The sequence below is a fragment of the Lethenteron reissneri genome, chromosome 3 (assembly GCF_015708825.2).
Source record: "Lethenteron reissneri isolate LAM-NWPU_2019-01 chromosome 3, ASM1570882v1, whole genome shotgun sequence".
NCBI lineage: Eukaryota > Metazoa > Chordata > Hyperoartia > Petromyzontiformes > Petromyzontidae > Lethenteron > Lethenteron reissneri.
Window position 1 is genome coordinate 11,816,911 of NC_083781.1, and position 24,836 is coordinate 11,841,746.

Here is a 24,836-nt window from a genome sequence, read left to right on the forward strand (position 1 = left end):
GGTCTTCATCTGAGGACGGCTGCTTGCGTTGTGGCCGAAACGTCGTGAGAATTATTTTATTATTTTATTATTTCCATTCTACGTGACTTTACCGAAAGAACCAAGAAGATGAAAAAACATATTTGGAATAAAAAAAATATCGGTCAAGCGTGGAGATGCCGGGGATTGAACCCGGGGCCTCACACATGCGAAGCGTGCGCTCTACCACTGAGCTACATCCCCACCACGCTGACTCCGCCTGAACCCAGTAAGGTGACCTCGTCGTTTTGACCTTTAAACATTTTTTAAAATCCTTTATATTAATATTCTTAGGTTTTTTCGGTAAAGTCACTTGCTTGCTTGCTTGCTTGCGCGCTTACGACCGTGCAAATCTTTCGGTCGTTTTTTAACCCACTTCCCGTGATCCAATCGAGCTGACATTTTGCACACAGACTCGTTGTGCGTGACAATTTATTTTCGTGAACACATTTTTCCAAAATTTTACACTTTTTAGGAAAACAAAAAAATTCATATTTAATTTAAAATACCAATGTGATAAAAATGAAACTCTTACTCAAGAAAAACGAATGAATAATAAAATAAAACCGATGCTACGCATATAAAGGATTTATAGTGAAAAACTTTGTTTTTACGGGTCAATTTTTATTTAACCAGGTCAGGGCCACTGAGCGAAATATCTCTTGAAATAGAAGCGACCTGGCCACAAGTGATAGCTCAACGACAGTGGCTGATCATCACGTGGAAAAGTATAAGAATATATATATGAATATTTGGGAAATTTCCTTTATGACAGTAGAGGAAAATTATGCCAAGGTAATTGAATAGGAACTCAAATAATGATTTGAAGAAGAAAAATGATCGTTGAATTTTTACCAAAACACTAAAGATCCAGATGGGACTCGAACCCACAATCCCCAGCTCCGGAAGCTGGTGCCTTATCCATTAGGCCACTGGGCCACATTCATCTAACCGTGTGTTCTTTGTGATGACCCCTAATGTGGATGAGATGTCACTTTCATGGTCCTTGGAAGCAGCCCAGGTAATGCTTGCTTCCAAGTGCCGCGATCTAACAACCGGGAAAAGGAACAGGTCTGCGAGATTTCTGAGTAGATTCTTCAACTCAGGACATGACCCAGATAGCCCCCTGACACAACGAGGTCACGTTACTGGGTTCAGACGGAGCGAGTGTGGTGGGGATGTAGCTCAGTGGTAGAGCGCACGCTTTGCATGTGTGAAGCCCCGGGTTCAATCCCCGGCATCTCCATGTCGGAAGCTTTTATTTAATTACTTTTTCCAACAAAGGTTCATGTCCCTGTAATCGGGGTGCACATGAACTCTCGTAAATATTACCATAAATGAACGATACTTTAGGATGAATTTTTGTTGATTTCAGGAACTTGCTATTATGTATAACTAGCGATGCACACAGTGATGAAATGGTTTCCTTAAACATTTGGAGATGAAAACAAGTGCTTAAAAGTATCCAAAAAACGTTTTTATTTTGGATTAAAATATTTTCAAGAATAAATAAATTGGGAAAGCATTATAGGATCCATCCACATGTATTCTTGTTATTTATTTTTGTTTCAAAGACTTGGTGGGTACAGGGCCCAGGGCCAACAGGAGAGTGAGTGGGGTGACAAGGGAGAGGAAGAAGCTGATGACGATGTTTTACACTGTACCTAGGTGGAAGTGCGCCCAGGTAGGACCAGAATGGGGATGTAGCTCAGTGGTAGAGCGCACGCTTCGCATGTGTGAGGCCCCGGGTTCAATCCCCGGCATCTCCACGTGGTCGCATTTTGCCAGTGGCCAATTTTACTCGAAGGAATATGCGTGGCCTGGACAAAAACGCCTGCTTGTGTTCATTCGTTTTGGTTGCTGAGCACAGATCCAGCGGGCCAACATATCACTCGGTCAGCAATTAACAGCACTACAATCAAAGTTGTAGTCGATAAGAGTTAACAAATTTATGGAAATTAGCAAGGTTATTAGACTTAATACCGTAGGATGGACTTCCAAATGCGAGCAGTGCGTGGAAAAAGGCGAGAGAAAAGTGTTGTGACCTGCCGAGTGGTGGTCGAACGGAGTGGGTGAGACGAAAATCAGTCTGGAGTCCTCATCGCTGAGGGATAACTCAACGAATTAGATCAGGATACTTGGGAAATTTTATTGAAAAGAGTAGAGGTAAATTATGCCTCGGAAATTGAATGGGAAATCAAATTGTGATTTGAAGAAGAAAGATGATCGTTTAATTTTTACCAAAACACTGAAGATCCAAATGAGACTTAAATCCACAACCCCCAGCTCTGCAAGCTGGTGCCTTATCCATTAGGCCACTGGGCCACATTCATCTAGCCGTGTGTTCTTTGTGATGACCCCTACTGTGGATGAGATGTCACTTTCATGGTCCACGCAGGTAGCCCAGGTAATGTTTGCTTCCAAGTGCCGCAATCTAACAACCGGGAAAAGGAACAGGTCTGCGAGATTTCTGAGTAGATTCTTCAACTCAGGACATGACCCAGATAGCCCCCTTACACAGCGAGGTCACGTTACTGGGTGCAGACGGAGCCAGTGTGGTGGGGATGTAGCTCAGTGGTAGAGCGCACGCGGCAAAGTGGTGTAGCGGACACTTTGCATTTGTGAGGCCCCGGGTTCAATCCCCGGCATCTCCATGTCGGAAGCTTTTATTTAATTACTTTTTCCAACAAAGGTAGAATTCCAAAAACACATTCCTGCGGAGGGAGCTGGTAAGAACGTTGGGTTGCTCGGTCAATGGCCAGGGTCAACGGCGGCGTGGTGTATTCCGCAAATGTGCCCGACTGTGAGGGCGGGCACAAGCCTGCGTGAGTAGGTTAAACGTTGAGTTTTATAAGGGCACCACGCGGTGACCAGCCCCTCCCCACCCAGCCCCCCACCCCTCCCACCCCCCACCCCTCCCACCCCCCACCCAGCCCCACCCAGCCCCTCCCCACCCAGCCCCTCCCCAGCCACACCCGAGCTGCACACACGAGCATTCCTTCAACACAGCACAACACACATGCGTTTATTAAGTGTTTTTCGTGTAACCACGTGAGAACTCTAGAGTCCAGGATAGCGTCTCATTTGCAAGAGCACCCTGGCGCATTCGTTTGCCCAGTAGCGTGGTGAGGGCGATGAATTTCTGCGTCTCGTCCCAATTGAGTAAATAGTTTGAAGCGTTCATGCACATGTAGACGCGTGCGTTGCTCTGATTGCCAGCACTTATAACCTGAACAACGCTAGCATTATACTAAATTATCATTACGCTGGTATTATACTGGTATAATACCATTGTACTGTTAAGCACCTTTCTTGAAACTAAGGCACGTTGAATGAATTTTTTTTTCGATTTAAAGCTTTCGTGACTGCAGGGATTCATCTTCTTGGTTCTTTCGGTAAAGTCACGTAGAAGGGAAATAATAAAATAATAAAAATAAAACATAATAAAATAATGCTCACGACGTTTCGGCCACAACGCTGTCTCCCCAACAGACCTGGTCTTCATCTGAGGACGGCTGCTTGCGTTGTGGCCGAAACGTCGTGAGAATTATTTTATTATTTTATTATTTCCATTCTACGTGACTTTACCGAAAGAACCAAGAAGATGAAAAAACAAATTTGGAATAAAAAAAATATCGGTCAAGCGTGGAGATGCCGGGGATTGAACCCGGGGCCTCACACATGCGAAGCGTGCGCTCTACCACTGCGCTACATCCCCACCACGCTGGCTCCGCCTGAACCCAGTAAGGTGACCTCGTCGTTTTGACCTTTAAACATTTTTTAAAATCCTTTATATTAATATTCTTAGGTTTTTTCGGTAAAGTCACTTGCTTGCTTGCTTGCGCGCTTACGACCGTGCAAATCTTTCGGTCGTTTTTTAACCCACTTCCCGTGATCCAATCGAGCTGACATTTTGCACACAGACTCGTTGTGCGTGACAATTTATTTTCGTGAACAAATATTTCCAAAATTTTCCACTTTTTAGGAAAACAAAAAATTTAATATTTTATTTAAAATACCAATGTGATAAAAATGAAACTCTTACTCAAGAAAAACGAATGAATAATAAAATAAAACCGATGCTACGCATATAAAAGATTTATAGTGAAAAACTTTGTTTTTACGGGTCAATTTTTATTTAACCAGGTCAGGGCCACTGAGCGAAATATCTCTTGAAATAGAAGCGACCTGGCCACAAGTGATAGCTCAACGACAGTGGCTGATCATCACGTGGAAAAGTATAAGAATATATATATGAATATTTGGGAAATTTACTTTATGAGAGTAGAGGAAAATTATGCCAAGGTAATTGAATAGGAACTCAAATAATGATTTGAAGAAGAAAAATGATCGTTGAATTTTTACCAAAACACTAAAGATCCAGATGGGACTCGAACCCACAATCCCCAGCTCCGGAAGCTGGTGCCTTATCCATTAGGCCACTGGGCCACATTCATCTAACCGTGTGTTCTTTGTGATGACCCCTAATGTGGATGAGATGTCACTTCATGGTCCTTGGAAGTAGCCCAGGTAATGCTTGCTTCCAAGTGCCGCGATCTAACAACCGGGAAAAGGAACAGGTCTGCGAGATTTCTGAGTAGATTCTTCAACTCAGGACATGACCCAGATAGCCCCCTGACACAACGAGGTCACGTTACTAGGTTCAGACGGAGCGAGTGTGGTGGGGATGTAGCTCAGTGGTAGAGCGCACGCTTCGCATGTGTGAGGCCCCGGGTTCAATCCCCGGCATCTCCACGTGGTCGCATTTTGCCAGTGGCCAATTTTACTCGAAGGAATATGCGTGGCCTGGACAAAAACGCCTGCTTGTGTTCATTCGTTTTGGTTGCTGAGCACAGATCCAGCGGGCCAACATATCACTCGGTCAGCAATTAACAGCACTACAATCAAAGTTGTAGTCGATAAGAGTTAACAAATTTATGGAAATTAGCAAGGTTATTAGACTTAATACCGTAGGATGGACTTCCAAATGCGAGCAGTGCGTGGAAAAAGGCGAGAGAAAAGTGTTGTGACCTGCCGAGTGGTGGTCGAACGGAGTGGGTGAGACGAAAATCAGTCTGGAGTCCTCATCGCTGAAGGATAACTCAACGAATTAGATCAGGATACTTGGGAAATTTTATTGAAAAGAGTAGAGGTAAATTATGCCTCGGAAATTGAATGGGAAATCAAATTGTGATTTGAAGAAGAAAGATGATCGTTTAATTTTTACCAAAACACTGAAGATCCAAATGGGACTTAAATCCACAACCCCCAGCTCTGCAAGCTGGTGCCTTATCCATTAGGCCACTGGGCCACATTCATCTAGCCGTGTGTTCTTTGTGATGACCCCTACTGTGGATGAGATGTCACTTTCATGGTCCACGCAGGTAGCCCAGGTAATGTTTGCTTCCAAGTGCCGCAATCTAACAACCGGGAAAAGGAACAGGTCTGCGAGATTTCTGAGTAGATTCTTCAACTCAGGACATGACCCAGATAGCCCCCTTACACAGCGAGGTCACGTTACTGGGTGCAGACGGAGCCAGTGTGGTGGGGATGTAGCTCAGTGGTAGAGCGCACGCAGCAAAGTGGTGTAGCGGACACTTTGCATTTGTGAGGTCCCGGGTTCAATCCCCGGCATCTCCGTGTCTGAAGCTTTTATTTAATTAAATTTTCCAACAAAGGTTGAATTCCAAAAACACATTCCTGCGGAGGGAGCTGGTAGGAACGTTGGGTTGTTTGGTCAGTGGCCAGGGTCAACGGCGGCGTGGTGTATTCCGCAAATGTGCCCGACTGTGAGGGCGGGCACAAGCCTGCGTGAGTAGGTTAAACGTTGAGTTTTATAAGGGCACCACGCGGTGACCAGCCCCTCCACACCCAGCCCCTCCCTCCCCCACCCGAGCTGCACACACGAGCATTCCTTCAACACAGCACAACACACATGCGTTTATTAAGTGTTTTTCCTTTAACCACGTGAGAACTCTAGAGTCCAGGATAGCGTCTCATTTGCAAGAGCACCCTGGCGCATTCGTTTGCCCAGTAGCGTGGTGAGGGCGATGAATTTCTGCGTCTCGTCCCAATTGAATAAATAGTTTGAAGCGTTCATGCACATGTAAACGCGTGCGTTGCTCTGATTGCCAGCACTTATAACCTGAACAACGCTAGCATTATACTAAATTATCATTACGCTGGTATTATACTGGTATAATACCATTGTACTGTTAAGCACCTTTCTTGAAACTAAGGCACGTTGAATGAATTTTTTTTTTCGATTTAAAGCTTTCGTGACTGCAGGGATTCATCTTCTTGGTTCTTTCGGTAAAGTCACGTAGAAGGGAAATAATAAAATAATAAAAATAAAACATAATAAAATAATGCTCACGACGTTTCGACCACAACGCTGTCTCCCCGACAGACCTGCTCTTTATCCGAGGACGGCTGCTTGCGTTGTGGCCGAAACGTCGTGAGAATAATTTTGTTATGTTTTATTTTTATTATTTATTATTTCCATTCTACGTGACTTTACCGAAAGAACCAAGAAGATGAAAGAAAAAAAAGTTTTGGAATAAAAAAAAATATCGGCCAAGCGTGGAGATGCCGGGGATTGAACCCGGGGCCTCACACATGCGAAGCGTGCGCTCTACCACTGAGCTACATCCCCTGCCACGGGCGACGCGCCCTCTGCAGGGCTAATGGTCGTCAGTCTGCAATCAACACGCGAGATCGCCCCTCTCGCCCTACCCCCCCCTCTCTCGACCCACCCTCTCGCCCCCCCCTCTCTCGCCCCCCACCATCTCGCCCCCCCCCCCTTCTCGCCCCCCCCCCCTTCTCGCCCCCCCTCTCGCCCTACCCCCCTCTCGCCCCCCCCTTTCGCCCCCCCTCTCGCTCCCCCTCTCGCCCCCCCCCCTTCTCGCCCCCCCCCTTCTCGCCCCCCCCTCTCGCCCCCACCCTCTCGCCCCCCCTCTCTCGCCCCCCCCTCTCCCGCCCTAACCCCCTCTCGCCCCCCCCCCCTCTCGCCCTACCCCTTCTTGCCCCCCACCCTCTCGCCCCCCTCTCTCGCCCCCCTCCCTCTCGCCCCCCCCCCCCTCTCTCGCCCTACCCCCTCTCGCCCTACCCCCTCTCGCCCCCCCTTTCGCTCCCCCCTCTCGCCCTACCCTCTCTCGCCCCCCCCCCCTCTCTCGCCCCCCCTCTCGCCCTACCCCTCTCTCGCCCCCCCCCCCTCTCTCGCCCTACCCCCTCTCGCCCTACCCCCTCTCGCCCCCCCTTTCGCTCCCCCCTCTCGCCCTACCCTCTCTTGCCCCCCCCCCCTCTCGCCCCCCCTCTCGCCCTACCCCTCTCTCGCCCCCCCTCTCGCCCTCCCCCCTCTCGCCCCCCCCCCTCTCGCCCCCCCCTCTTCTCGCCCCCCCCCTTCTCGCCCCCCCTCTCGCCCCCCCTTCTCTCGCCCTACCCCCCCCTGCCCTACACCCTCATAGGCATCGCCCCCTTCAGGCTTTTGACATCATTCTCTTAGGTTTTTTTCGGTAAAGTCAGGTAGGGGGAAAATTATAATTAATAAATAATAACGTTGCAACGTTGGGTCAACGTTCAATGTTTACCGGAACATTGCTGTTTTCCACTTGTGTGCATCTCCAGCTGTTTCACGAACTTATTGTACGGGGCTTTACAGGGATTGTAAGCTCCAATGGGCATGAACTATGCTGATTATTACACGGGTAATGTATGCACGTAAGAAAGAAGGCCTGCAAGTGTTGGGCTCAGGATAAATGTGACAAATAAAGTTAATTTATACCTGGAAATAAACACGTTTAAGCACAAACGACCAACAAAAACTCAATACACTAATTAGATTTTTTAAACATATATTAATCGCGCGACGTTTCAGGCAATAGCCCCATTATTTTCCAAAGCGTTCTAAAAATCTGGATCTGGAAGTTTATTTAAAAAAATGTAGAGGAAAATCCTCTGAATCTAAAGCCAAATCCTCTGAATCTAGAGTTAAACCCTCTGAATCTGGAGACAAAGCATCTGAATCTGGAGACAAATCTTCCGAATCTAGAATTAAATCCTCTGAATCTAGAGTTAAATTCTCTGAATCTCAAGACAAATCCTCTCAATCTAGAGTTAAATCCTCTGAATCTGGAGGCAAATCCTTGGAATCTAGAGGTAAATCCTCTGAATCTAAAGTTAAATCCTCTGAATCTGGAGGCAAATCCTTGGAATCTAGAGGTAAATCCTCTGAATCTAGAGTTAAATCCTCTGAATCTGGAGGCAAATCCTTGGAATCTAGAGGTAAATCCTCTGAATCTAGAGTTAAATCCTCTGAATCTGGAGGCAAATCCTTGGAATCTAGAGGTAAATCCTCTGAATCTGGAGGCAAATCCTCTGAATCTAGAGGTAAATCCTCTAAATCTGGAGGCAAATCCTCCGAATCTAGAGGGAAATCCTCCGAATCTAGAGGTAAATCCTCTGAATCTAAATACAAATCCTTGGAATCTAGAATTAAATCCTCTGAATCTAGAGTTAAATCCTCCGAATCTGGAAGCAAATCCTCTGAATCTAGAGTTAAATCATCTGAATCTGGAGGCAAATCCTCTGAATCTAGAGTTAAATCCTCTGAATCTAAATACAAATCCTTGGAATCTAGAATTAAATCCTCTGAATCTAGAGGCAAATCCTCCGAATCTAGAGGTAAATCCTGTGATTCTGGAGGCAAATCCTCCGAATCTAGAGGGAAATCCTCCAAATCTAGAGGCAAATCCTCTGAATCTAGAGGTAAATCCTCTGATTCTGGAGGCAAATCCTCCGATTCTAGAGGGAAATCCTCCGAATCTAGAGGCAAATCCTCCGAATCTAGAGGGAAATCCTCTGAATCTGGAGGCAAAGCCTCTGAATCTAGAGGTAAATCCTCTAAATCTGGAGGCAAATCCTCCGAATCTAGAGGGAAATCCTCCGAATCTAGAGGCAAATCCTCCGAATATAGAGGGAAATCCTCTGAATCTGGAGGCAAATCCTCTTAATCTAAAGACAAATCCTCCGAATCTAGAGGTAAATCCTCCGAATCTAGAGGTAAATCCTCCCTTACCTGGCAACGCCTGGACGTCGAAGAGGGCCATTGATAGCCGCGCATGCGCACTGGCGCCCCCTCTTCTCCCAGAGACATCACGTAAGTCATGGCGCCTCGCTTTCGCTCCCGTTGATTCCTCGTCGCAATCCGCCGCACATCGCGGCCATCCGACCCCGCGCGATCTCTCATCGAGTAGATTACGATTCCTCGAACATTGCTGGAGGCTACCATTGCACTATTTGCGACTTTCGTTTGTAAAGTTCGCTCGTTAATTAGGTTTAGTGTGCCGGGTTGCCGCGCCGATAAGGTTTGGTAATGGCGTGTTCAGTGCGGCGTGGATTGTGCGCGTTCACTTTGTCGCGATCGCTGTGAGTTTCAAAGGGGTCGAACGCGATGTAAAGTTACCTGTTGGCTGGTATAGATACGCGATGATAACTTCAATGTTTGTAATTGTAAATTTAATTTATAAACCAACGTGTAACTTGTGTTTTGAGTAAAGCCTGGCCTAGGCCGCAGCATAGGAAGGGATTTTGATTCGTGATTGCGAAACCATTTATATAGAAATTACAAGTTTCGTAAAACTATACGCTTAGACAAAATGTAATTTGGACGTGAATCGCGGAGATGGAAGTGATTGAATGAGCCCTTGTGCATGGCAGGGCTGTGGGGAATGGCAACAACTTGCCTTCATCTAGCAGTGGATTGATGATGGCTGATGAGAAATTTGTCAGCGTTTATAATGCACACAAAACGGATGGCTTTTGCACTCTGATTAAGGGCCGTTGCCCGGAACGTCGCCTATTTTATTATTAAAGCCGCGATATGCGAGGCATGTAACTTATTTTCATTAGCAATTGTGTGATAGTGATTTATTAACTTGATCATTCTACTGCTGGATGAAGCCCTCCACGCGCCCAGAAAGTGTTGGTCCACGTGGGTTGTTGACCATACTTCTCCACGCTGGTTAGTGCGGAAAGGTGAAGAGGGGAGGGGGGGAGACCTTTAGGATCGGTTCAGATGTAACTCGCCACTGATGTTAGCCGTGGTTGGAAATCTATCCCATTGTAGCGTTATAATTTACCATTAACCCTTCGTTGGGGCTAATCTACGACAAAATCACCAGTAATATCTTCTATTTCGAAAGCTAAGCGGGGTTGCTCCTGGTTAGTATTGCAACAGGGTTGGAGGTGGATGAGGAATACTAAGCGTTTTATGTGGCCCCAAGACACGGAAAGTACATCCACGGTACATCGTGCGGAGCGTTTAGTGTCATCTTTTTGTGAGGTTTCTCCGGGTGTTATATGACGGATGATAATGGTCGCGAAAGCCTTCGTGTTAAACTTTCTCCGGGTACGCCGGTTTTCCACTTGATGGCACGAGTAGAAAACCTACGTCCCCTGGTTCGCATGGTACCCCCGATGAAGCATCATTCGACGCGAGAGCCTATCACTTCAAACCGGCCTGCAGACGCCTTTCACTGCAAGCTTTTTAACACCACGAGTTGGATACTAGAGGGGACATTTTCAACCTGGTAACAATAGTAAAAGTGTGCCCTTGGTTTTTGGACGTCTGTGAAAAAGGGCTTCATAAATCATCGGATTCCTCCGGTCTAAATTACGGATTCTGATTTAGAAAGAAAGATTGAGATACTTTTGTTTTGCTTTAATATCGGATAACGCCAAGGTGTGTGTAACCCACCAAATGTATCTGAAAGTCCTTATTCATCACTCAGATAAAGGTTCCCCCTTGTGACACTTTAACGAGGTCTAACGCAGCACTCCTGAGAGTTTGTGTGCTTGTGCATTGCAGCTCATTGGGGCCATCAACCTTAAAAGAGCACTGGGAGGAGAGCCGCATGCAAACATATCTTCCGGTTTTACCCTCGCGTCCGAGTTAAATCCCTAAATCTAAGTGTCATGTCTCGTGTGTGTGCGCGTGCAGCAAATGGCGGACGACGCCGGTGGTAATCGGGGCGGCTTCCGCGGGGGGTTCGGCTCTGGGGCCCGGGGTCGAGGTCGCGGCCGAGGTCGGGGTCGTGGCCGGGGTCGTGGACGTGGAGGGAAGAGCGAGGACAAAGAGGTGGGAGCGACACCTGCACACCGACTCACCGACTCACCTGACAAAGATCCCCCATATAGCCTTTTAGCACTGTTATGGTGTGGCCAGAACAATACCCGGCTGGCTGACTGTCTTGCCAGTGCTGATATTTGCACACAGCACCAGGTACTCATTTTTAAGACTGGCTCAACCTCGGGGAGATACATAGCCGGTTCATGTAATTGCAACAGGCTGGAACAGTGGTGAAGTAGTTAAAATAACTGCACTGACCTCGGCGAACATCGCCTACATTGACAAACTGTGAATTTAATAATCATGAGTCCATGATCAGTTCACTGATGGATGAGGCCTCACCCCAAACTGTCTCACCTAGTTCTGCCAAAAGTCCAACTCGAGTCGCCACACCTGTAGTGGCGGTGCCTTGCACAACCGCTGTGCCAAAGCGCGCACATTCACCTACACATCCAAGCACGCACAAGCAGACACGTGCCCACGTGGCACCCACCGTTACGGGCAATTGATGTCATGCAAAATGAGCACCGGATAGTAATGCCCAACGTCTCCTTGGCTGCAGTGGAATCCTGTTACCAAGCTGGGTCGCTTGGTGAAGGACATGAAGATCAAGTCCCTGGAGGAGATCTACCTCTTCTCTCTGCCCATCAAGGTATTGGATTGCAAAAATGTAGGGGGGTAACCCCCAGAACATTTTCCTCTCGCCAGCTTGTTGGTGCATTGTCGTGCGACGACTGTGCCCTTTATTAACTTGACATGTTTTGGCTGCCCCGTTGCAGGAGTTTGAGATCATCGACCTGTTCTTGGGCCCGGCTCTGAAGGACGAGGTGCTCAAGATCATGCCCGTGCAGAAGCAGACACGTGCCGGGCAGCGCACCAGGTTCAAGGTGAGTGGTTGTAGCGCTTGTTTGCTGGGGGAGTAAGAGGTTCACTATTAAAACTATTATTTTACCCGGTAAGGCCCATTGAGCTATATGGCTCTTTTTCATAAGTGCCCTGGCCACAAATGATAGCCCAATGAAGTGGATTATCACATGGACATTTATAACAGCTAAATACTCTTAAACGCATTTTTCTAAATGTGGAGGGAAAAAATCAGAGGATCCCGAGAAAAAAAAACCACACGATCACGGGGATAAAATGCCAACTCAGATTTACAGGTGGGAAGGTTGGGATCGAACCATTTTATGGCACAGGGAGTGGAATACAATATAACCAACATAAGTGGGAGGTTGTCAATTCCCGACGATATGGAAATTATCGGTACATAAGATGGTTGTAAAATACATTTTAGTAGGGGTGCAATGGTGCATTGATTCATCGACATTGAGTCTCAAGCTCTCGAGTAGTTCATTTGTGGAAGACTGTTTTTCAATACATTTATAAGTTACACGTTCACCTTGTGACTATTCCACAATGCCAGTGATTGTGGATTTCTTCACCTGAACATCAAGTTACGCGGGTGTGTTGCAGCGACACTGCTCGTGAATGTAATGCTAATGTAAGTGTGTGTTGTCACGATTCCTCCCGCCAGGCGTTTGTTGCGATCGGTGACTACAACGGACACATCGGTCTCGGCGTGAAGTGCTCCAAGGAGGTGGCGACCGCCATCCGCGGCGCCATCATCCTCGCCAAACTCTCCATCGTGCCGGTGCGCCGTGGCTACTGGGGTAACAAGATCAGCAAACCGCACACCGTGCCCTGCAAGGTAAGTCCCCCACCGCAGCATTCCGCCGTCGTGCCCTGCACACCCCGTTTCCACATAAGCCACTTTTTAAATCCTTTACATTAAGTTCGCTTGCTTGCTTACGACCGTGCAAATCTTTCGGTCGTTTTTTAACCCACTTCCCGTGATCCAATCGAGCTGACACTTTCCACACACTCGTTGTGCGTGACAATTAATGTTCGTGAAATTTTTTTTCCAAAATTTTACACTTTATAGGACAAAAATATTATATTTAATTACCAATTGCTTAATGGTGCAATGCAATCATCTGACCCATAGCTGGCAGCCATCTCAAGCCAGCGGACGAGAGGACTCTAGCCGCCACGCATATAAAGGATTTATAGTGAAAAACTTTGTTTTTACGGGTTATACTTGTTTCAGCTATCATTTGTGGCCAGCTAGCTTCTGAAAAATAAGCTAATACCTCCGTGAGTTTTACCTGGTGAGCTAAAAACAAGTAACGTTTTATTTGTCTAATTGTAAGTGATTTGTTTACCTTCCCTATACTTTGCACTCCTATCGTGGTTCATGTTGTTATTGTAATGCTCTGAACCGTAGCTCAATCCTTTGCATTGTACAGTTGTGTGTAGCACGCTGTTAGTTTTCTTGCAATGCCCGAACACCATCACCACTCTCATCGCCTAACAATAGATGACACTAAAACATAGCAAACTGTTAGTTAGCATTGTACTATGTTACGTAGTTTACCGTTATTATTGCATAGTGCCTTATGCAGCACACCTTTTAGCATTCTACAATACCGCATGAAGTCACCACTACTGCCACATTGTCACTGTTCAATGTAGCACGCCGTTGGCATTGTTTAAAGACTCCTATAACACGAGTGGGTCGTCCAATTGCCCTCGAGGCATGGGCGACCACGCATTTGCATGACACCTGACCTTCATCAGTCATTCCCCGTGCTCTGCAACTCACGGGACCTTTTCCAGCCACCAGATTATACTATTTAATGGGAAGCCTCGGATGCAGTGGCTGCCCCCATATACACACAAGGCTCTTTTGATATTTGGAACCAGCTAGTTCTGTGCACTTTTAAATCTAGATTTAAAACTAATTTCCTGAGAACTGCTTTTTCTTTCGTTTGTTGCCCTTACCCTGCACCTCCGATTAGCACGGTTGGCTACGTAGAGTGCGAAAGACGTTCAACATAACACACACGTTATCCCACACCCAGTGTCGCACCTATCCCCACGCCGCTCGAACAGAGAGAGGCCCTTGCGTGCAGAGTGATAAGCCGCTGTTGTGATCGTTCTCGACAGGTCACGGGCCGTTGCGGCTCCGTGCTGGTGCGCCTCATCCCGGCGCCTCGCGGTACTGGCATCGTGTCGGCCCCTGTGCCCAAGAAGCTGCTGACCATGGCCGGCATTGACGACTGCTACACGTCGGCACGCGGATGCACCGCCACGCTGGGAAACTTTGGTAAACGCTCTTGCCGACGCAGAGACTTAAGGCCGCTGTTGCACTATAGTTCGTCTTGCTGATTGTGCCGTTGGGTATTGGTCTGGTTATTTTGCTAATTATTTGTTTAAAGGGGCACAGCGGTGGTGCAGTAGTTTGTGCCCTGCATTGAGGTTGGAAAGCTTAATAGCAAGCTATGCTCAATATAACAGCATTTGCTCTCACATCCTGTGTCGTCTAACCCACCGTACTGCTTGCATCCACAGCCAAGGCTACGTTTGACGCCATCTCAAAGACGTACAGCTACCTGACTCCGGACCTCTGGAAGGAGACTGTGTTCATCAAGTCTCCTTACCAGGTACCTGGCGGGGAAGTGGACGAGAATTGTTCTGGAATCACGCCATATAAATGCTTTCCTCTTCAGCGAGCGCGCATATTATTTATACCGCGCTTTCCATGAAATACATCTCCATATCCTGGAGCAAATACAACATCCATACAAAGAGTAATAATATACACGACAGATGAGAATAAAACAAGCTATTGTGTTATTTTTTTTAATCCTTTATATTAAGTTAACTTGCTTGCGTGCTTGCTTGCTTAGGACCGTGCAAATCTTTCGGTCGTTTTTTAACCCACTTCCTGTGATCCAATCGAGCTGACATTTTGCACAGACTCGTTGTGCGAGACAATATGTTCGTGAAAAATAATTTCCAAAATTTTACACTTTAGGGAATTTTTTAAAAATATTTAATTACCAATTGCTTAATGGTGGCAGACAATCATCTGACCCATAGGTGGCAGCCATCTCAAGCCAGAGGACGAGAGGACTCTAGCCACCCTGATGCCACGCATATAAAGGATTTATAGTGAAAAACTTAGTTTTTACGGGTTAATTTTATACCCACTTCATTTGAGTTGTATGCCTGCTGTGAAGAGTCGGTAATTAATCCATCTCCCCCCTCCCCCCCCCTTGTGACTATTCCCTCTGCAGGAGTACAGCGACCACTTGGCCAAGAACCACACGAGAGTGGCCGTGGCCAAGCCCACAGCGTAAAACGCTGCTTCTCAGGGAAGCTGCACGGATTGCTCTGCGTTGTTGTGGTCACAGTCAATAAAACCACCCAAGGAAAAAAGCTTTTGAATCTTCGTGCACTTAATTCCGTCGTGTGTGCGTATGTGATGGGTGGTGTATATATATTCAGGCAGTCGCAGAAGCATATTTTAACATCTTTATTAGACTGTACAGAGGTGGCGGGCTTGGCTTGCTTTGGCCGCTGCCATCTGCGCCAGCGAGAAAGACGCTTAAAGGATCAGAAACAGCTCTGTTATTGCTGCCACTCCACTACTCATTTTCAGCTGCCTGCCGCCTCTCCTTGATCATGCGATGCTTCTGCTTCATCAGGCATCGCCGTGAATTCCCCAGAACGCCCAGGTCGCCATCTGTGCACGTCGCGCAACAAAAAAAATAGCTAGTCACCCACCTGCAATTAAACAGTGTTGTATTTGAAGATGTCTGGCCTGGTGGCCCAGCAAAAGAGCGATCAGACACTCCCAATCAGAAGGGTACAAGTTGAAATCCTGGTGAGAGGTTGATAAAACGAGGAACGCTTGAACTGTGGTGGTTGAAACTTACCCCTGAGGAAAGTTATCCTGCCACTGGCCCAGGGTAAACACGTTCTTTTGGAGTGGGCAGGTAGGAACTTGGTTGGACAGCGAGGCGTTTGGGGAGGGGGGCAGTTGGATGAGTGGGCATGTTTACCCCCCCACCCTCCCCGACATCGTCAACCAATCGCGGCCTTGTTCAGTGGGGAGGTGCATGGGTGTGCGGAATTCCGGATATGCACGACAGACGGACAAATAATCCCTGGTGGGCAGTGTGGAACCTGTTGTTCCTACCTGTATAAAAAGATTACCTCTGCCAAAATTCTCATTTGAGCAGGAAATCACTAACTTTGCGAACCTTACCAGGTGCTCGCAGTACTGTCCTTCACAGACGAGGCTGTACAGACAGGTCTTGGTATGATCAAGTCTGTTAGACGAGTGATTTCAGCCTAATTTTGTATACCGCTTAAATATATACCTAATGGCCATATGCCTTGGTTTACAGTTGCTGAGATACTGTTGTTGCATCCAGTTATTGAACTGCACAACATTTTTTTATTCTGTTATCAAATTTGCCAAAAGTTCAGCTCTGGCAATTAACACATTCCTGTGGAGGGAGCTGGTAGAAGGTTGGGTTGCTCGGTCAATGGCCAGGGTCAACGGCAGTGTGATGTATTCTGCAAATATGCCCGACTGAGGGCGGGCACAAGCCAGTGTGAGTAGGTTAAACGTTGAGTTTTATAAGGGCACCACGGGGTGACCAGCCCCTCCCCACCCAGCCACTCCCTGCACGACGGACGGACACAATAATCCCCTGTGGGCTGGTGGTTCCTACCAGTAAAATATTGACGTGTTGAATATGTACTCTCGGCAGAGTGGGTGCTGACCACTGCTGTGGACTAGATGTCACTTCCAGGGATTTCAGAAGTAGCTGTGGTTTCACATTGCCACCCATGCCAGAGATCCAAATGAATATTTCTGGGGTAAATCGCACAATCTATGTTATGTTGCCATTTACACTGGTGTAAATTATTATAAACTCACTCATGAATAACTCGAAGTGCTAGATTAGTGTATTTTTGCAGCATAACGTTTGCATGGTTCATTATGCATAGAAACTTAGCCGTGGATCAAGTCAATTGCGGAGCTGTCCTGCCACCTCCCAATAGGCCGAGCTGGCAAAGGGGTCGTCCGGGAGATTCCCCCCCACTCTGCCAGGTGCAACGAACTGGTACAGCACTCACAACGCGATTCGAAGGCGGTGTTCACTTCCTTGTACTTCCGCATTTCCTCCAAGCAGTTCTGCTGGTGGTTCTCTCCCTCGCGAGTGACGCACGCCTGCATACGCTCCTGCATGATTTTCACAACCTCTCGGTCCACTTTCCTGCGGGGGCGGTAGCAAAGAGGACCAGGTGAAGGTTTATTGGTGATGGAAAACCAGTGCATGCGAGCTATCCTATACCGAGCCCTGTAAATAGTCAACAACGGAATGGTTTGTTAAATTATCCGCACGGAATACCATTGAATAACATCCGTGTCCCCCGCCTAGGCACTGCCTAGGGCCTACAAGAAAAATGTTTGACCATGTGTATGATAAAAATGTTTACCAAGATATCTTATTGAATACATCTATTTGTATAAAAGTGATAGGCACATTGTGTCAAATTAACATGTGTTTATCTGCGGCACACAGCACGCTTCAATCGAATTAGGGCACAGACTAAATAATGAGCGTGTCGATAACATCTGTCCAGTGGCTGGACGAAGCACGCGCGAAACAAGTGGAGTGATAGCGGCCATAGTAACTTTTGGAAAGTTATCACTGAAAGGCCTACAAGAATCCATAGAGGTTTTTGGACGAGATGGCGTAAATATAAACGTGTTAAACCCGTCATCACCCGACAGCCAATTAGTAAGGTTTGTCACGTAAACAAAACATGAAAAACATGAAAATGCGTTACTCGTACAGCACACCGGTGTGTTGGAGAGTAAACCCACAACATGCATTCGATTACGACGTTTCGCCAATAATTACAACGAGCATCAGGCGGACAGCCAGATTTGTGGGGAAATCCTCCTGTTTCGGTCTTGAGTAGAGGGATACATTGTGATGTTGTTACTTTCGAGCCAAGCGTGTTCATCTAGCCTACAAGAACCTTAATCCGGCCCTGGATAGTGGTGGGGGGGGGGGGGGGGTGCAACTCCAATGTGCAAACGTTACGCACAGGTCACGCTTCCACTGGCGGTCAGCCTCGTAGTTGCACAGCAGGTCCCCGACAGTGCACTCGGTGAGCATGGGCACGCGGCGGTACTGGCGGTGGTAGTAGACGTGGTTGTTCTTCTGCTGCTGGCGCTCCACCCACTCTGCGTTGGCAAGAGAGCGAGAGAGACGGGCAGATGCGCACACACAGCCAGGCACGGACACACACACAGCCAGGCACGGACACACACACAGCCAGGCACAGACACACACACACACAGCCAGGCACGGACACACACACACACAGCCAGGCACGGACACACACACACACAGCCAGGCACGGACACACACACACACAGCCAGGCACGGACACACACACACACAGCCAGGCACGGACACACACACAGCCAGGCACGGACACACACACACAGCCAGGTACGGACACACAGCCACGATGTGGCTGAATTAAATCTGAATATACTGGCGGAATCCGATGAGCTATAAAGCTCTTTTTCACAGATGCCCAGTAGGGACACAAGGTAAGAACGTTACAACAACAATCAGTACAGAAACATGGCAGTGCAGAGTATAAGAAAGGTCAACAAATCACTCAAAACAAGATCAGGTCAACCGTAACGAATACTTACGGTCATGATGGATTCGTCGCGTTGCGCGCATCAAGATTTGTTTTGCAATTTGTACAAATGGAACAATGGAATAAACGCCTCATTCGAGACCCAAACATCGCACCTGCTTGGCTTTTGACATTCCTCAAAGGGCACTGGTGTAGTAACCATCAATTGCATCAGAACAACACGCCCGTGCACACATCTTCGTGAATGGGAACACACAAGGACGAGCCAGAGAAGGGCGACCGTGGCCGCGCAATCCAAACTATGGACCCCAAAAGTAAAATCCAATGCGGTCTGCGCTTCTTTAACGAAGGACGAACAGCAAGACGACACGAACTCTCTCTCTCTGTGTGTCCTGAAGTCCTCCCCCTGTTACTGACCCAGACCTCAACGTTGGCGTTTTAGCTCCCGGACGTATCGCCGAACGCAAGAATAGAAGAGAATTGATCAATGGAATTGGAACGAGACAGAACGGCGCAATACACGGTGCGGTTTGTGCCAAATCATTGACTGACCAACGTGGCGATTTGGGGTAAAATTATTCGCTAGGCGTGGGAAGGCCTTCATCCACCAGTGGGTTGACTAAAACTCACGTGCAAAGAACAAACACCGCACAATACAAGCTACTGTGGTCATTAATCCAGTAGACATGATCTTACAAAGATAAAGAGCCCCCGTATAGCCTTCACCGATTGTTGGGCCAAGTGCTGCTATGAAGGCCGGCACGGCACACGAGGGGGCGGGTGGCCAGCACCACGGCCGGCCGCCTTTGTCTCCCCGGTGGCGATGTTTACTACGCACCCCACCGAGGTGCTCATTCGAGGCCGAGTCGACCTAGGGGAGGGTCAGGACAGGTTAAGATATTCGCCACCGGTGTTGGCCGTGTGCGGGAATCGAACTCGTGTTCCCGTGTGGCACGATCTTGCACTCACACAAAGATCCACTCTGTAGACTACACACAGTTGGGACACTGATACACAAGCTACATATTTACATATTAAGGTTACTAATGGACATTAACCTCGGATAAATAAAATATTTTGATTCTGAACCTTCAATCGAGAGATGCATACCGAACTTACAGCTGTGGATGGTGGAACCCCGCATACAAAACACACACAGAGCACACACCCTACACAGCACACACACACACAGCATGTACCCCATAGCCTACACAGCACACACACTACACAGCACACGCACACACAGCACACACAGCATGTACCCCATAGCCTACACAGCACACACACACTACACAGCACACATACACATAGCACACACATCATGTACTCCATAGCCTACACAGCACACACACTACACAGCACACGCACACACAGCACACACACATCACACACACAGCACACATACACACAGCATGTACTCCATAGCCTACACAGCACACACACACTGTACAGTACACACGATGTACAGCACACACGCTGTATAGTACACACCCAATGTACAGTACACACACACTGTACAGTACACACCCAATGTACAGCACACACACACTGTACAGTACACACCCAATGCACAGCACACACACACTGTACAGTACACACCCAATGTACAGCACACACACACTGTACAGTACACACCCAATGCACAGTACACACCCAATGTACAGTACACACACACTGTACAGTACACACCCAATGCACAGTACACACACTGTATAGCACACACACTGTACAGTACACAATCTGTACAGTACACACACATGCACCACCCATCCCCGCGTGACTTCAGCTCATCCTGCTCGGCTCGAGCTCTCGCGTGCGGCTGTGAATGGCGCTACCCCCGCATCACACACACACGTGCACACACACAGCAGCACATCGTGTACACAGAGGCGTGCACCACCACTCCCCGCGTCACTTCAGCTCGTCCTGCTTGGCCAGACAGCTTGTGGCGTGGTGTGTGTGGCGTGTGTGGCGTGTGTGTGTTTGTGGTGTAGGGTGTGTGTGGTGTAGGGTGTGTGTGGTGTTTGTGTGTGTGGTGTTTGTGTGTGTGGTGTTTGTGTGTGTGGTGTTTGTGTGTGTGGTGTTTGTGTGTGTGGTGTGTGGTGTGTGTGGTGTTTGTGTGTGTGGTGTGTGTGTGTGGTGTGTGTGTGTGGCGTGTGTGTGTGGCGTGTGTGTGTGGCGTGGCGTGTGTGCGTGGCGTGTGTGGTGTGTGTGTGTGTGGCGTGTGTGTGTGTGTGGTGTGTGTGTGGTGTGTGTGTGTGGCGTGTGTGTGTGTGGTGTGTGTGTGGTGTGGTGTGTGTGTGGTGTGGTGTGTGTGTGTGTGTGTGTGGTGTGTGTGTGTGTGTGTGGTGGTGTGTGTGGTGTGTGTGGTGTGGTGTGTGGTGGTGTGTGTGTGGTGTGTGTGTGGTGTGTGTGTGTGTGGTGTGTGTGGTGTGTGTGTGTGTGTAGTGTGTGTGTGTGGTGTGTGTGTGTGGTGTGTGTGTGGTGTGTGTGTGGCGTGTGTGTGTGTGGTGTGTGTGTGTGTGTGTGTGGTGTGTGTGTGGTGTGTGTGTGTGTGGTGTGTGTGTGGTGTGTGTGTGTGTGGTGTGTGTGTGGTGTGTGTGTGGTGTGTGTGTGGTGTGTGTGTGTGGTGTGTGTGTGTGTGGTGTGTGTGTGTGTGGTGTGTGTGTGGTGTGTGTGTGTGGTGTGTGTGGTGTGTGTGTGTGGTGTGTGTGTGTGTGTGTGTGGTGTGTGTGTGTGGTGTGTGTGTGCGTGGTGTGTGTGTGTGGTGTGGTGTGTGTGGTGTGTGTGTGTGTGTGTGTGTGTGTGGTGTGTGTGTGTGGTGTGTGTGTGTGTGGCGTGTGTGTGTGTGGTGTGTGTGTGGTGTGTGTGTGTGGTGTGTGTGTGTGTGGTGTGTGTGTGTGTGGTGTGTGTGTGTGTGTGTGTGTGTGTGTGTGTGTGGTGTGTGTGGTGTGTGGTGTGTGTGTGGTGTGTGTGTGTGGTGTGTGTGTGTGGTGTGTGTGTGTGGCGTGTGTGTGGTGGTGTGTGGTGTGTGTGTGTGGGTGTGTGTGTGTGGTGTGTGTGTGGTGTGTGTGTGGTGTGTGTGTGTGTGGTGTGTGTGTGGCGTGTGTGTGTGGTGTAGTGTGGTGTGTGTGTGCGTGTGTGTGTGTGTGTGGCGTGTGTGTGCGTGGTGTGTGTGTGTGGGTGTGTGTGGTGTGTGTGTGTGTGTGTGGTGGTGTGTGTGTGGTGTGTGTGTGGTGTGTGTGTGGTGTGTGTGTGGGGTGTGTGGTGTATGTGGCGTGTGTGTGCGTGGTGTGTGTGTGTGGTGTGTGTGTGTGGTGTGTGTGTGTGTGTGTGGTGTGTGTGTGGTGTGTGTGTGGTGTGTGTGTGGTGTGTGTGTGCGTGGTGTGTGTGTGGTGTGTGTGTGTGGTGTGTGTGCCACCACCAAGGTGACTGCGAATGTCGCTACCCCGCAAGGTCGTGACGGGGAGGTCGATGGCGAGGTGGTAGAGCTGGGCCACGATTAGTCCCGGGTCGGGCAGCGTGGTGCTCCTCTCTACCGCCGGAGTGCGGCTCGGGGCCTCCGGGTAGACGTCCTTGTCCACCCCTTCAGGCATGGCGAGGGTCGAGGAGACGACGGCGATGAGAGACGGAGAGAGACGCAGAAGCGCTGCGGAGGATCTTGTGGTGAAGCTGTGAGAGCGACAGACGCCCTGAGGGCTGCTGAACGCGCGTGCGTGAAGTCGCCCGTGTGGGTGTTTCTGCCCCCAGGGCGAGTGGTGAGTTGAAATGTGCCGTGCTTGAGTTGGAGGGGCTGTTAGTGGGGGGGAGCGGTGGCGCAGCGGTTAGCGCGCTACGGACCCCACGAGCTGAGTTCGATATTCACAGTTGAACACGTGGGCAGGCTTTAGTGACCAATATCGTCCATAAAAGAGATTGTTTTTTTGGGGGGTTAGATCGCGTAAATATATAAATGTTGTGTCGTTAAACCCGCCACCACCCGACACAGCCAACTAGTGAGGGTTGTCACGTAAACAGAACGTGGCCAATTCGTTACTAGTACAGCACTAGTGTGTAGTCAAGTGTAGTGTATAGTGGTGTATAGTGTAGTGTATAGCAGAGGTGGGACAAAGTCATTGTTATGCAAGTCCAAGTCGAGTCTGAAGTCATCAAATTCATGACTCGAGTCTGACTCGAGTCCAAGTCACATGACTCGAGTCCACACCTCTGGTGTATAGTGTAGTGTATAGTAATATAGTGTAGTGTATAGTGTATAGTAGTGTATAGTGTAGTGTATAGTGAAGTGTGTAGTAGTGTATAGTGTATTGTATAGTAGTATATTGTAGTGTATAGTGTAGTGTATAGTAGTGTATAGTGTGGTGTATAGTAGTGTAGTGTATAGTGAAGTGTGTAGTAGTGTATAGCAGAGGTGGGACAAAGTCATTGTTATGCAAGTCCAAGTCGAGTCTGAAGTCATCAAATTCATGACTCGAGTCTGACTCGAGTCCAAGTCACATGACTCGAGTCCACACCTCAGAGGTGGGACAAAGTCATTGTTATGCAAGTCCAAGTCGAGTCTGAAGTCATCAAATTCATGACTCGAGTCTGACTCGAGTCCAAGTCACATGACTCGAGTCCACACCTCTGGTGTATAGTGTATTGTATAGTAGTATAATGTAGTGTATAGTGTAGTGTATAGTAGTGTATAGTGTAGTGTATAGTAGTGTGTAGTGTATAGTAGTGTATAGTGTAGTGTATAGTAGTGTATAGTGTAGTGTATAGTGTAGTGTATAGTGTAGTGTATAGTAGTGTATAGTGTAGTGTATAGTGTAGTGTATAGTAGTGGAGTGTATCGTAGTGTCGTGTATAGTGGAGTGTATAGTAGTATAGTGTATAGTAGTATAATGTAGTGTATAGTGTAGTGTATAGTAGTGTAGTGTATAGTAGTATCGTGTATAGTGTAGTGTATAGTAGTATAGTGTAGTGTATAGTGGAGTGTATTGTAGTGTCGTGTATAGTGTAGTGTATAATAGTGTATAGTGTAGTGTATAGTGTAGTATACTAGTACAGCACACCGCTGTGTTGGAGAGCCAAGCCACAACATTAGCAATCTGAGTACGACGTTTTGCCAGTAATTACAACCAGCTTCATCAGGCGGCAGCCAGATTTGTGGGCTTGTCTTGAATGTCCAGTTGTCCTGTGACCCCCATTTAATTCTCTAAAAGGTAATAATTTTGTATATTCTTCTCCAGAAAAAAAATCCTTGAAGTGGCCTCATGTGCTCTGAAGATGGGCCATTGCCCGAAACGTCGCCTATCATACAGGCTTCCATTTAAGGCGGCAGTGTTATTAACCGATGTTGAAGATATTGGTTATAATTTAACACGGCAGGGGGCGCAATTTCCCACACTAAACTTAAGCCAAACCAAGACTAAACGAATGTAATTATTGTTTTTTTTTGTGCAGTCGTTTGTGGGCTGAGTAAGTTTACAAATATACAGGTAGGAACAACGTTCCACACTGCCCACCAGGGATTATTTGTCTGTCTGACTGTCTGTCGTGCATTAATAAATATATAATATAAACAGCTCTTTGATTGGTGGAGACCTACTGCCGGGTACGGAGAGGGGAGGGGCCTAAGGAAGGGCGGAGTCAGGAGAGGGGCCTGAGGGGGGGGGGGGGATCAGAGGAGGGGCCTAAGGAAGGGGGGGGGGGGTCAGGGGAGGGGCCTAAGGGGGGAGGGGCCTAAGGGAGGGGGGTAAGGGGAGGTGCCTAAGCAAGGAGGAGGGGCCGATAGTTAAGAGGGCTGGCTACCTGGCTGGCTGCCTGGCTACCTCAAGTCAAGTTATCTTTTATACAGGTAGAGGAACAACAGGTTCCACACTGCCCACCAGGGATTATGTGTCTGTCTGTCGTGCACGAATGCGCTGTCCAACCAAGTTCCTACCTGCCCACTCCGAAGGAAAGTGTAACAATGCTCTTTGGTTCTTTCGGTAAAGTGACTTTACCCACCTGATAACGGACGCTTGTGTTGCGCCCGAAACGTCGCGATTTATTTTCTACCCACGTGACTTTACCGAGAGAACCAAAGAGTATGGATTTCTGCAGTCACGAAAGCTTCAAATCAAAATAGAACAATGCTTTCATGATCCTGCCCATTTCCACA

At 48.1% G+C, this 24,836-nt stretch overlaps 2 protein-coding genes and 8 non-coding genes across 10 annotated transcripts; 4 read left to right on the plus strand and 6 right to left on the minus strand.

Annotated features, from left to right (window-relative positions):
* Positions 1 to 150: 150 nt before the first annotated feature.
* On the minus strand, positions 151 to 222 carry TRNAA-CGC (transfer RNA alanine (anticodon CGC)). Its single transcript has one exon. It is a non-coding gene; the product is annotated as a tRNA-Ala (tRNA).
* Positions 223 to 884: 662 nt separating this feature from the next.
* On the minus strand, positions 885 to 957 carry TRNAR-CCG (transfer RNA arginine (anticodon CCG)). The gene has a single exon. It is a non-coding gene; the product is annotated as a tRNA-Arg (tRNA).
* A 235-nt stretch (positions 958 to 1,192) lies between these two features.
* On the plus strand, positions 1,193 to 1,264 carry TRNAA-UGC (transfer RNA alanine (anticodon UGC)). Its single transcript has one exon. It is a non-coding gene; the product is annotated as a tRNA-Ala (tRNA).
* A 451-nt stretch (positions 1,265 to 1,715) lies between these two features.
* On the plus strand, positions 1,716 to 1,787 carry TRNAA-CGC (transfer RNA alanine (anticodon CGC)). Its single transcript has one exon. It is a non-coding gene; the product is annotated as a tRNA-Ala (tRNA).
* Positions 1,788 to 3,664: 1,877 nt separating this feature from the next.
* On the minus strand, positions 3,665 to 3,736 carry TRNAA-CGC (transfer RNA alanine (anticodon CGC)). The gene has a single exon. It is a non-coding gene; the product is annotated as a tRNA-Ala (tRNA).
* Positions 3,737 to 4,394: 658 nt separating this feature from the next.
* Positions 4,395 to 4,467, minus strand: TRNAR-CCG (transfer RNA arginine (anticodon CCG)). The gene has a single exon. It is a non-coding gene; the product is annotated as a tRNA-Arg (tRNA).
* A 234-nt stretch (positions 4,468 to 4,701) lies between these two features.
* TRNAA-CGC (transfer RNA alanine (anticodon CGC)) lies at positions 4,702 to 4,773 on the plus strand. The gene has a single exon. It is a non-coding gene; the product is annotated as a tRNA-Ala (tRNA).
* Positions 4,774 to 6,601: 1,828 nt separating this feature from the next.
* TRNAA-CGC (transfer RNA alanine (anticodon CGC)) lies at positions 6,602 to 6,673 on the minus strand. The gene has a single exon. It is a non-coding gene; the product is annotated as a tRNA-Ala (tRNA).
* Positions 6,674 to 11,017: 4,344 nt separating this feature from the next.
* On the plus strand, positions 11,018 to 15,428 carry RPS2 (ribosomal protein S2). Its single transcript, XM_061558376.1, has 7 exons — positions 11,018 to 11,155; positions 11,709 to 11,798; positions 11,926 to 12,033; positions 12,681 to 12,854; positions 14,153 to 14,312; positions 14,558 to 14,649; positions 15,286 to 15,428. Exons 1-7 carry the CDS (start codon positions 11,021 to 11,023, stop codon positions 15,346 to 15,348), a joined length of 822 nt encoding a protein of 273 aa, XP_061414360.1. The 5' UTR covers positions 11,018 to 11,020; the 3' UTR covers positions 15,349 to 15,428.
* Positions 15,429 to 15,509: 81 nt separating this feature from the next.
* NDUFB10 (NADH:ubiquinone oxidoreductase subunit B10) lies at positions 15,510 to 22,376 on the minus strand. Its single transcript, XM_061558390.1, has 4 exons — positions 22,140 to 22,376; positions 18,122 to 18,260; positions 17,141 to 17,280; positions 15,510 to 15,734 (listed from the first exon to the last, which is right to left on the minus strand). Exons 1-4 carry the CDS (start codon positions 22,285 to 22,287, stop codon positions 15,637 to 15,639), a joined length of 525 nt encoding a protein of 174 aa, XP_061414374.1. The 5' UTR covers positions 22,288 to 22,376; the 3' UTR covers positions 15,510 to 15,636.
* Positions 22,377 to 24,836: the final 2,460 nt, after the last annotated feature.

Bases quoted from the DNA above. Each gene is read 5' to 3' on its own strand.
- RPS2 (XM_061558376.1), top strand. From the start codon at position 11,021: ATGGCGGACGACGCCGGTGGTAATCGGGGCGGCTTCCGCGGGGGGTTC. The intron at 14,313-14,557 runs GTAAACGCTCTT...TTGCATCCACAG, and splicing joins CGCCACGCTGGGAAACTTTG to CCAAGGCTACGTTTGACGCC. The intron at 14,650-15,285 runs GTACCTGGCGGG...TTCCCTCTGCAG, and splicing joins TCATCAAGTCTCCTTACCAG to GAGTACAGCGACCACTTGGC.
- NDUFB10 (XM_061558390.1), bottom strand. From the start codon at position 22,287: ATGCCTGAAGGGGTGGACAAGGACGTCTACCCGGAGGCCCCGAGCCGC. The intron at 18,261-22,139 runs GTAGCGACATTC...TTGCCAACGCAG, and splicing joins CCCCGTCACGACCTTGCGGG to AGTGGGTGGAGCGCCAGCAG. The intron at 17,281-18,121 runs GTGCGTAACGTT...CCGCCCCCGCAG, and splicing joins CGCCAGTGGAAGCGTGACCT to GAAAGTGGACCGAGAGGTTG.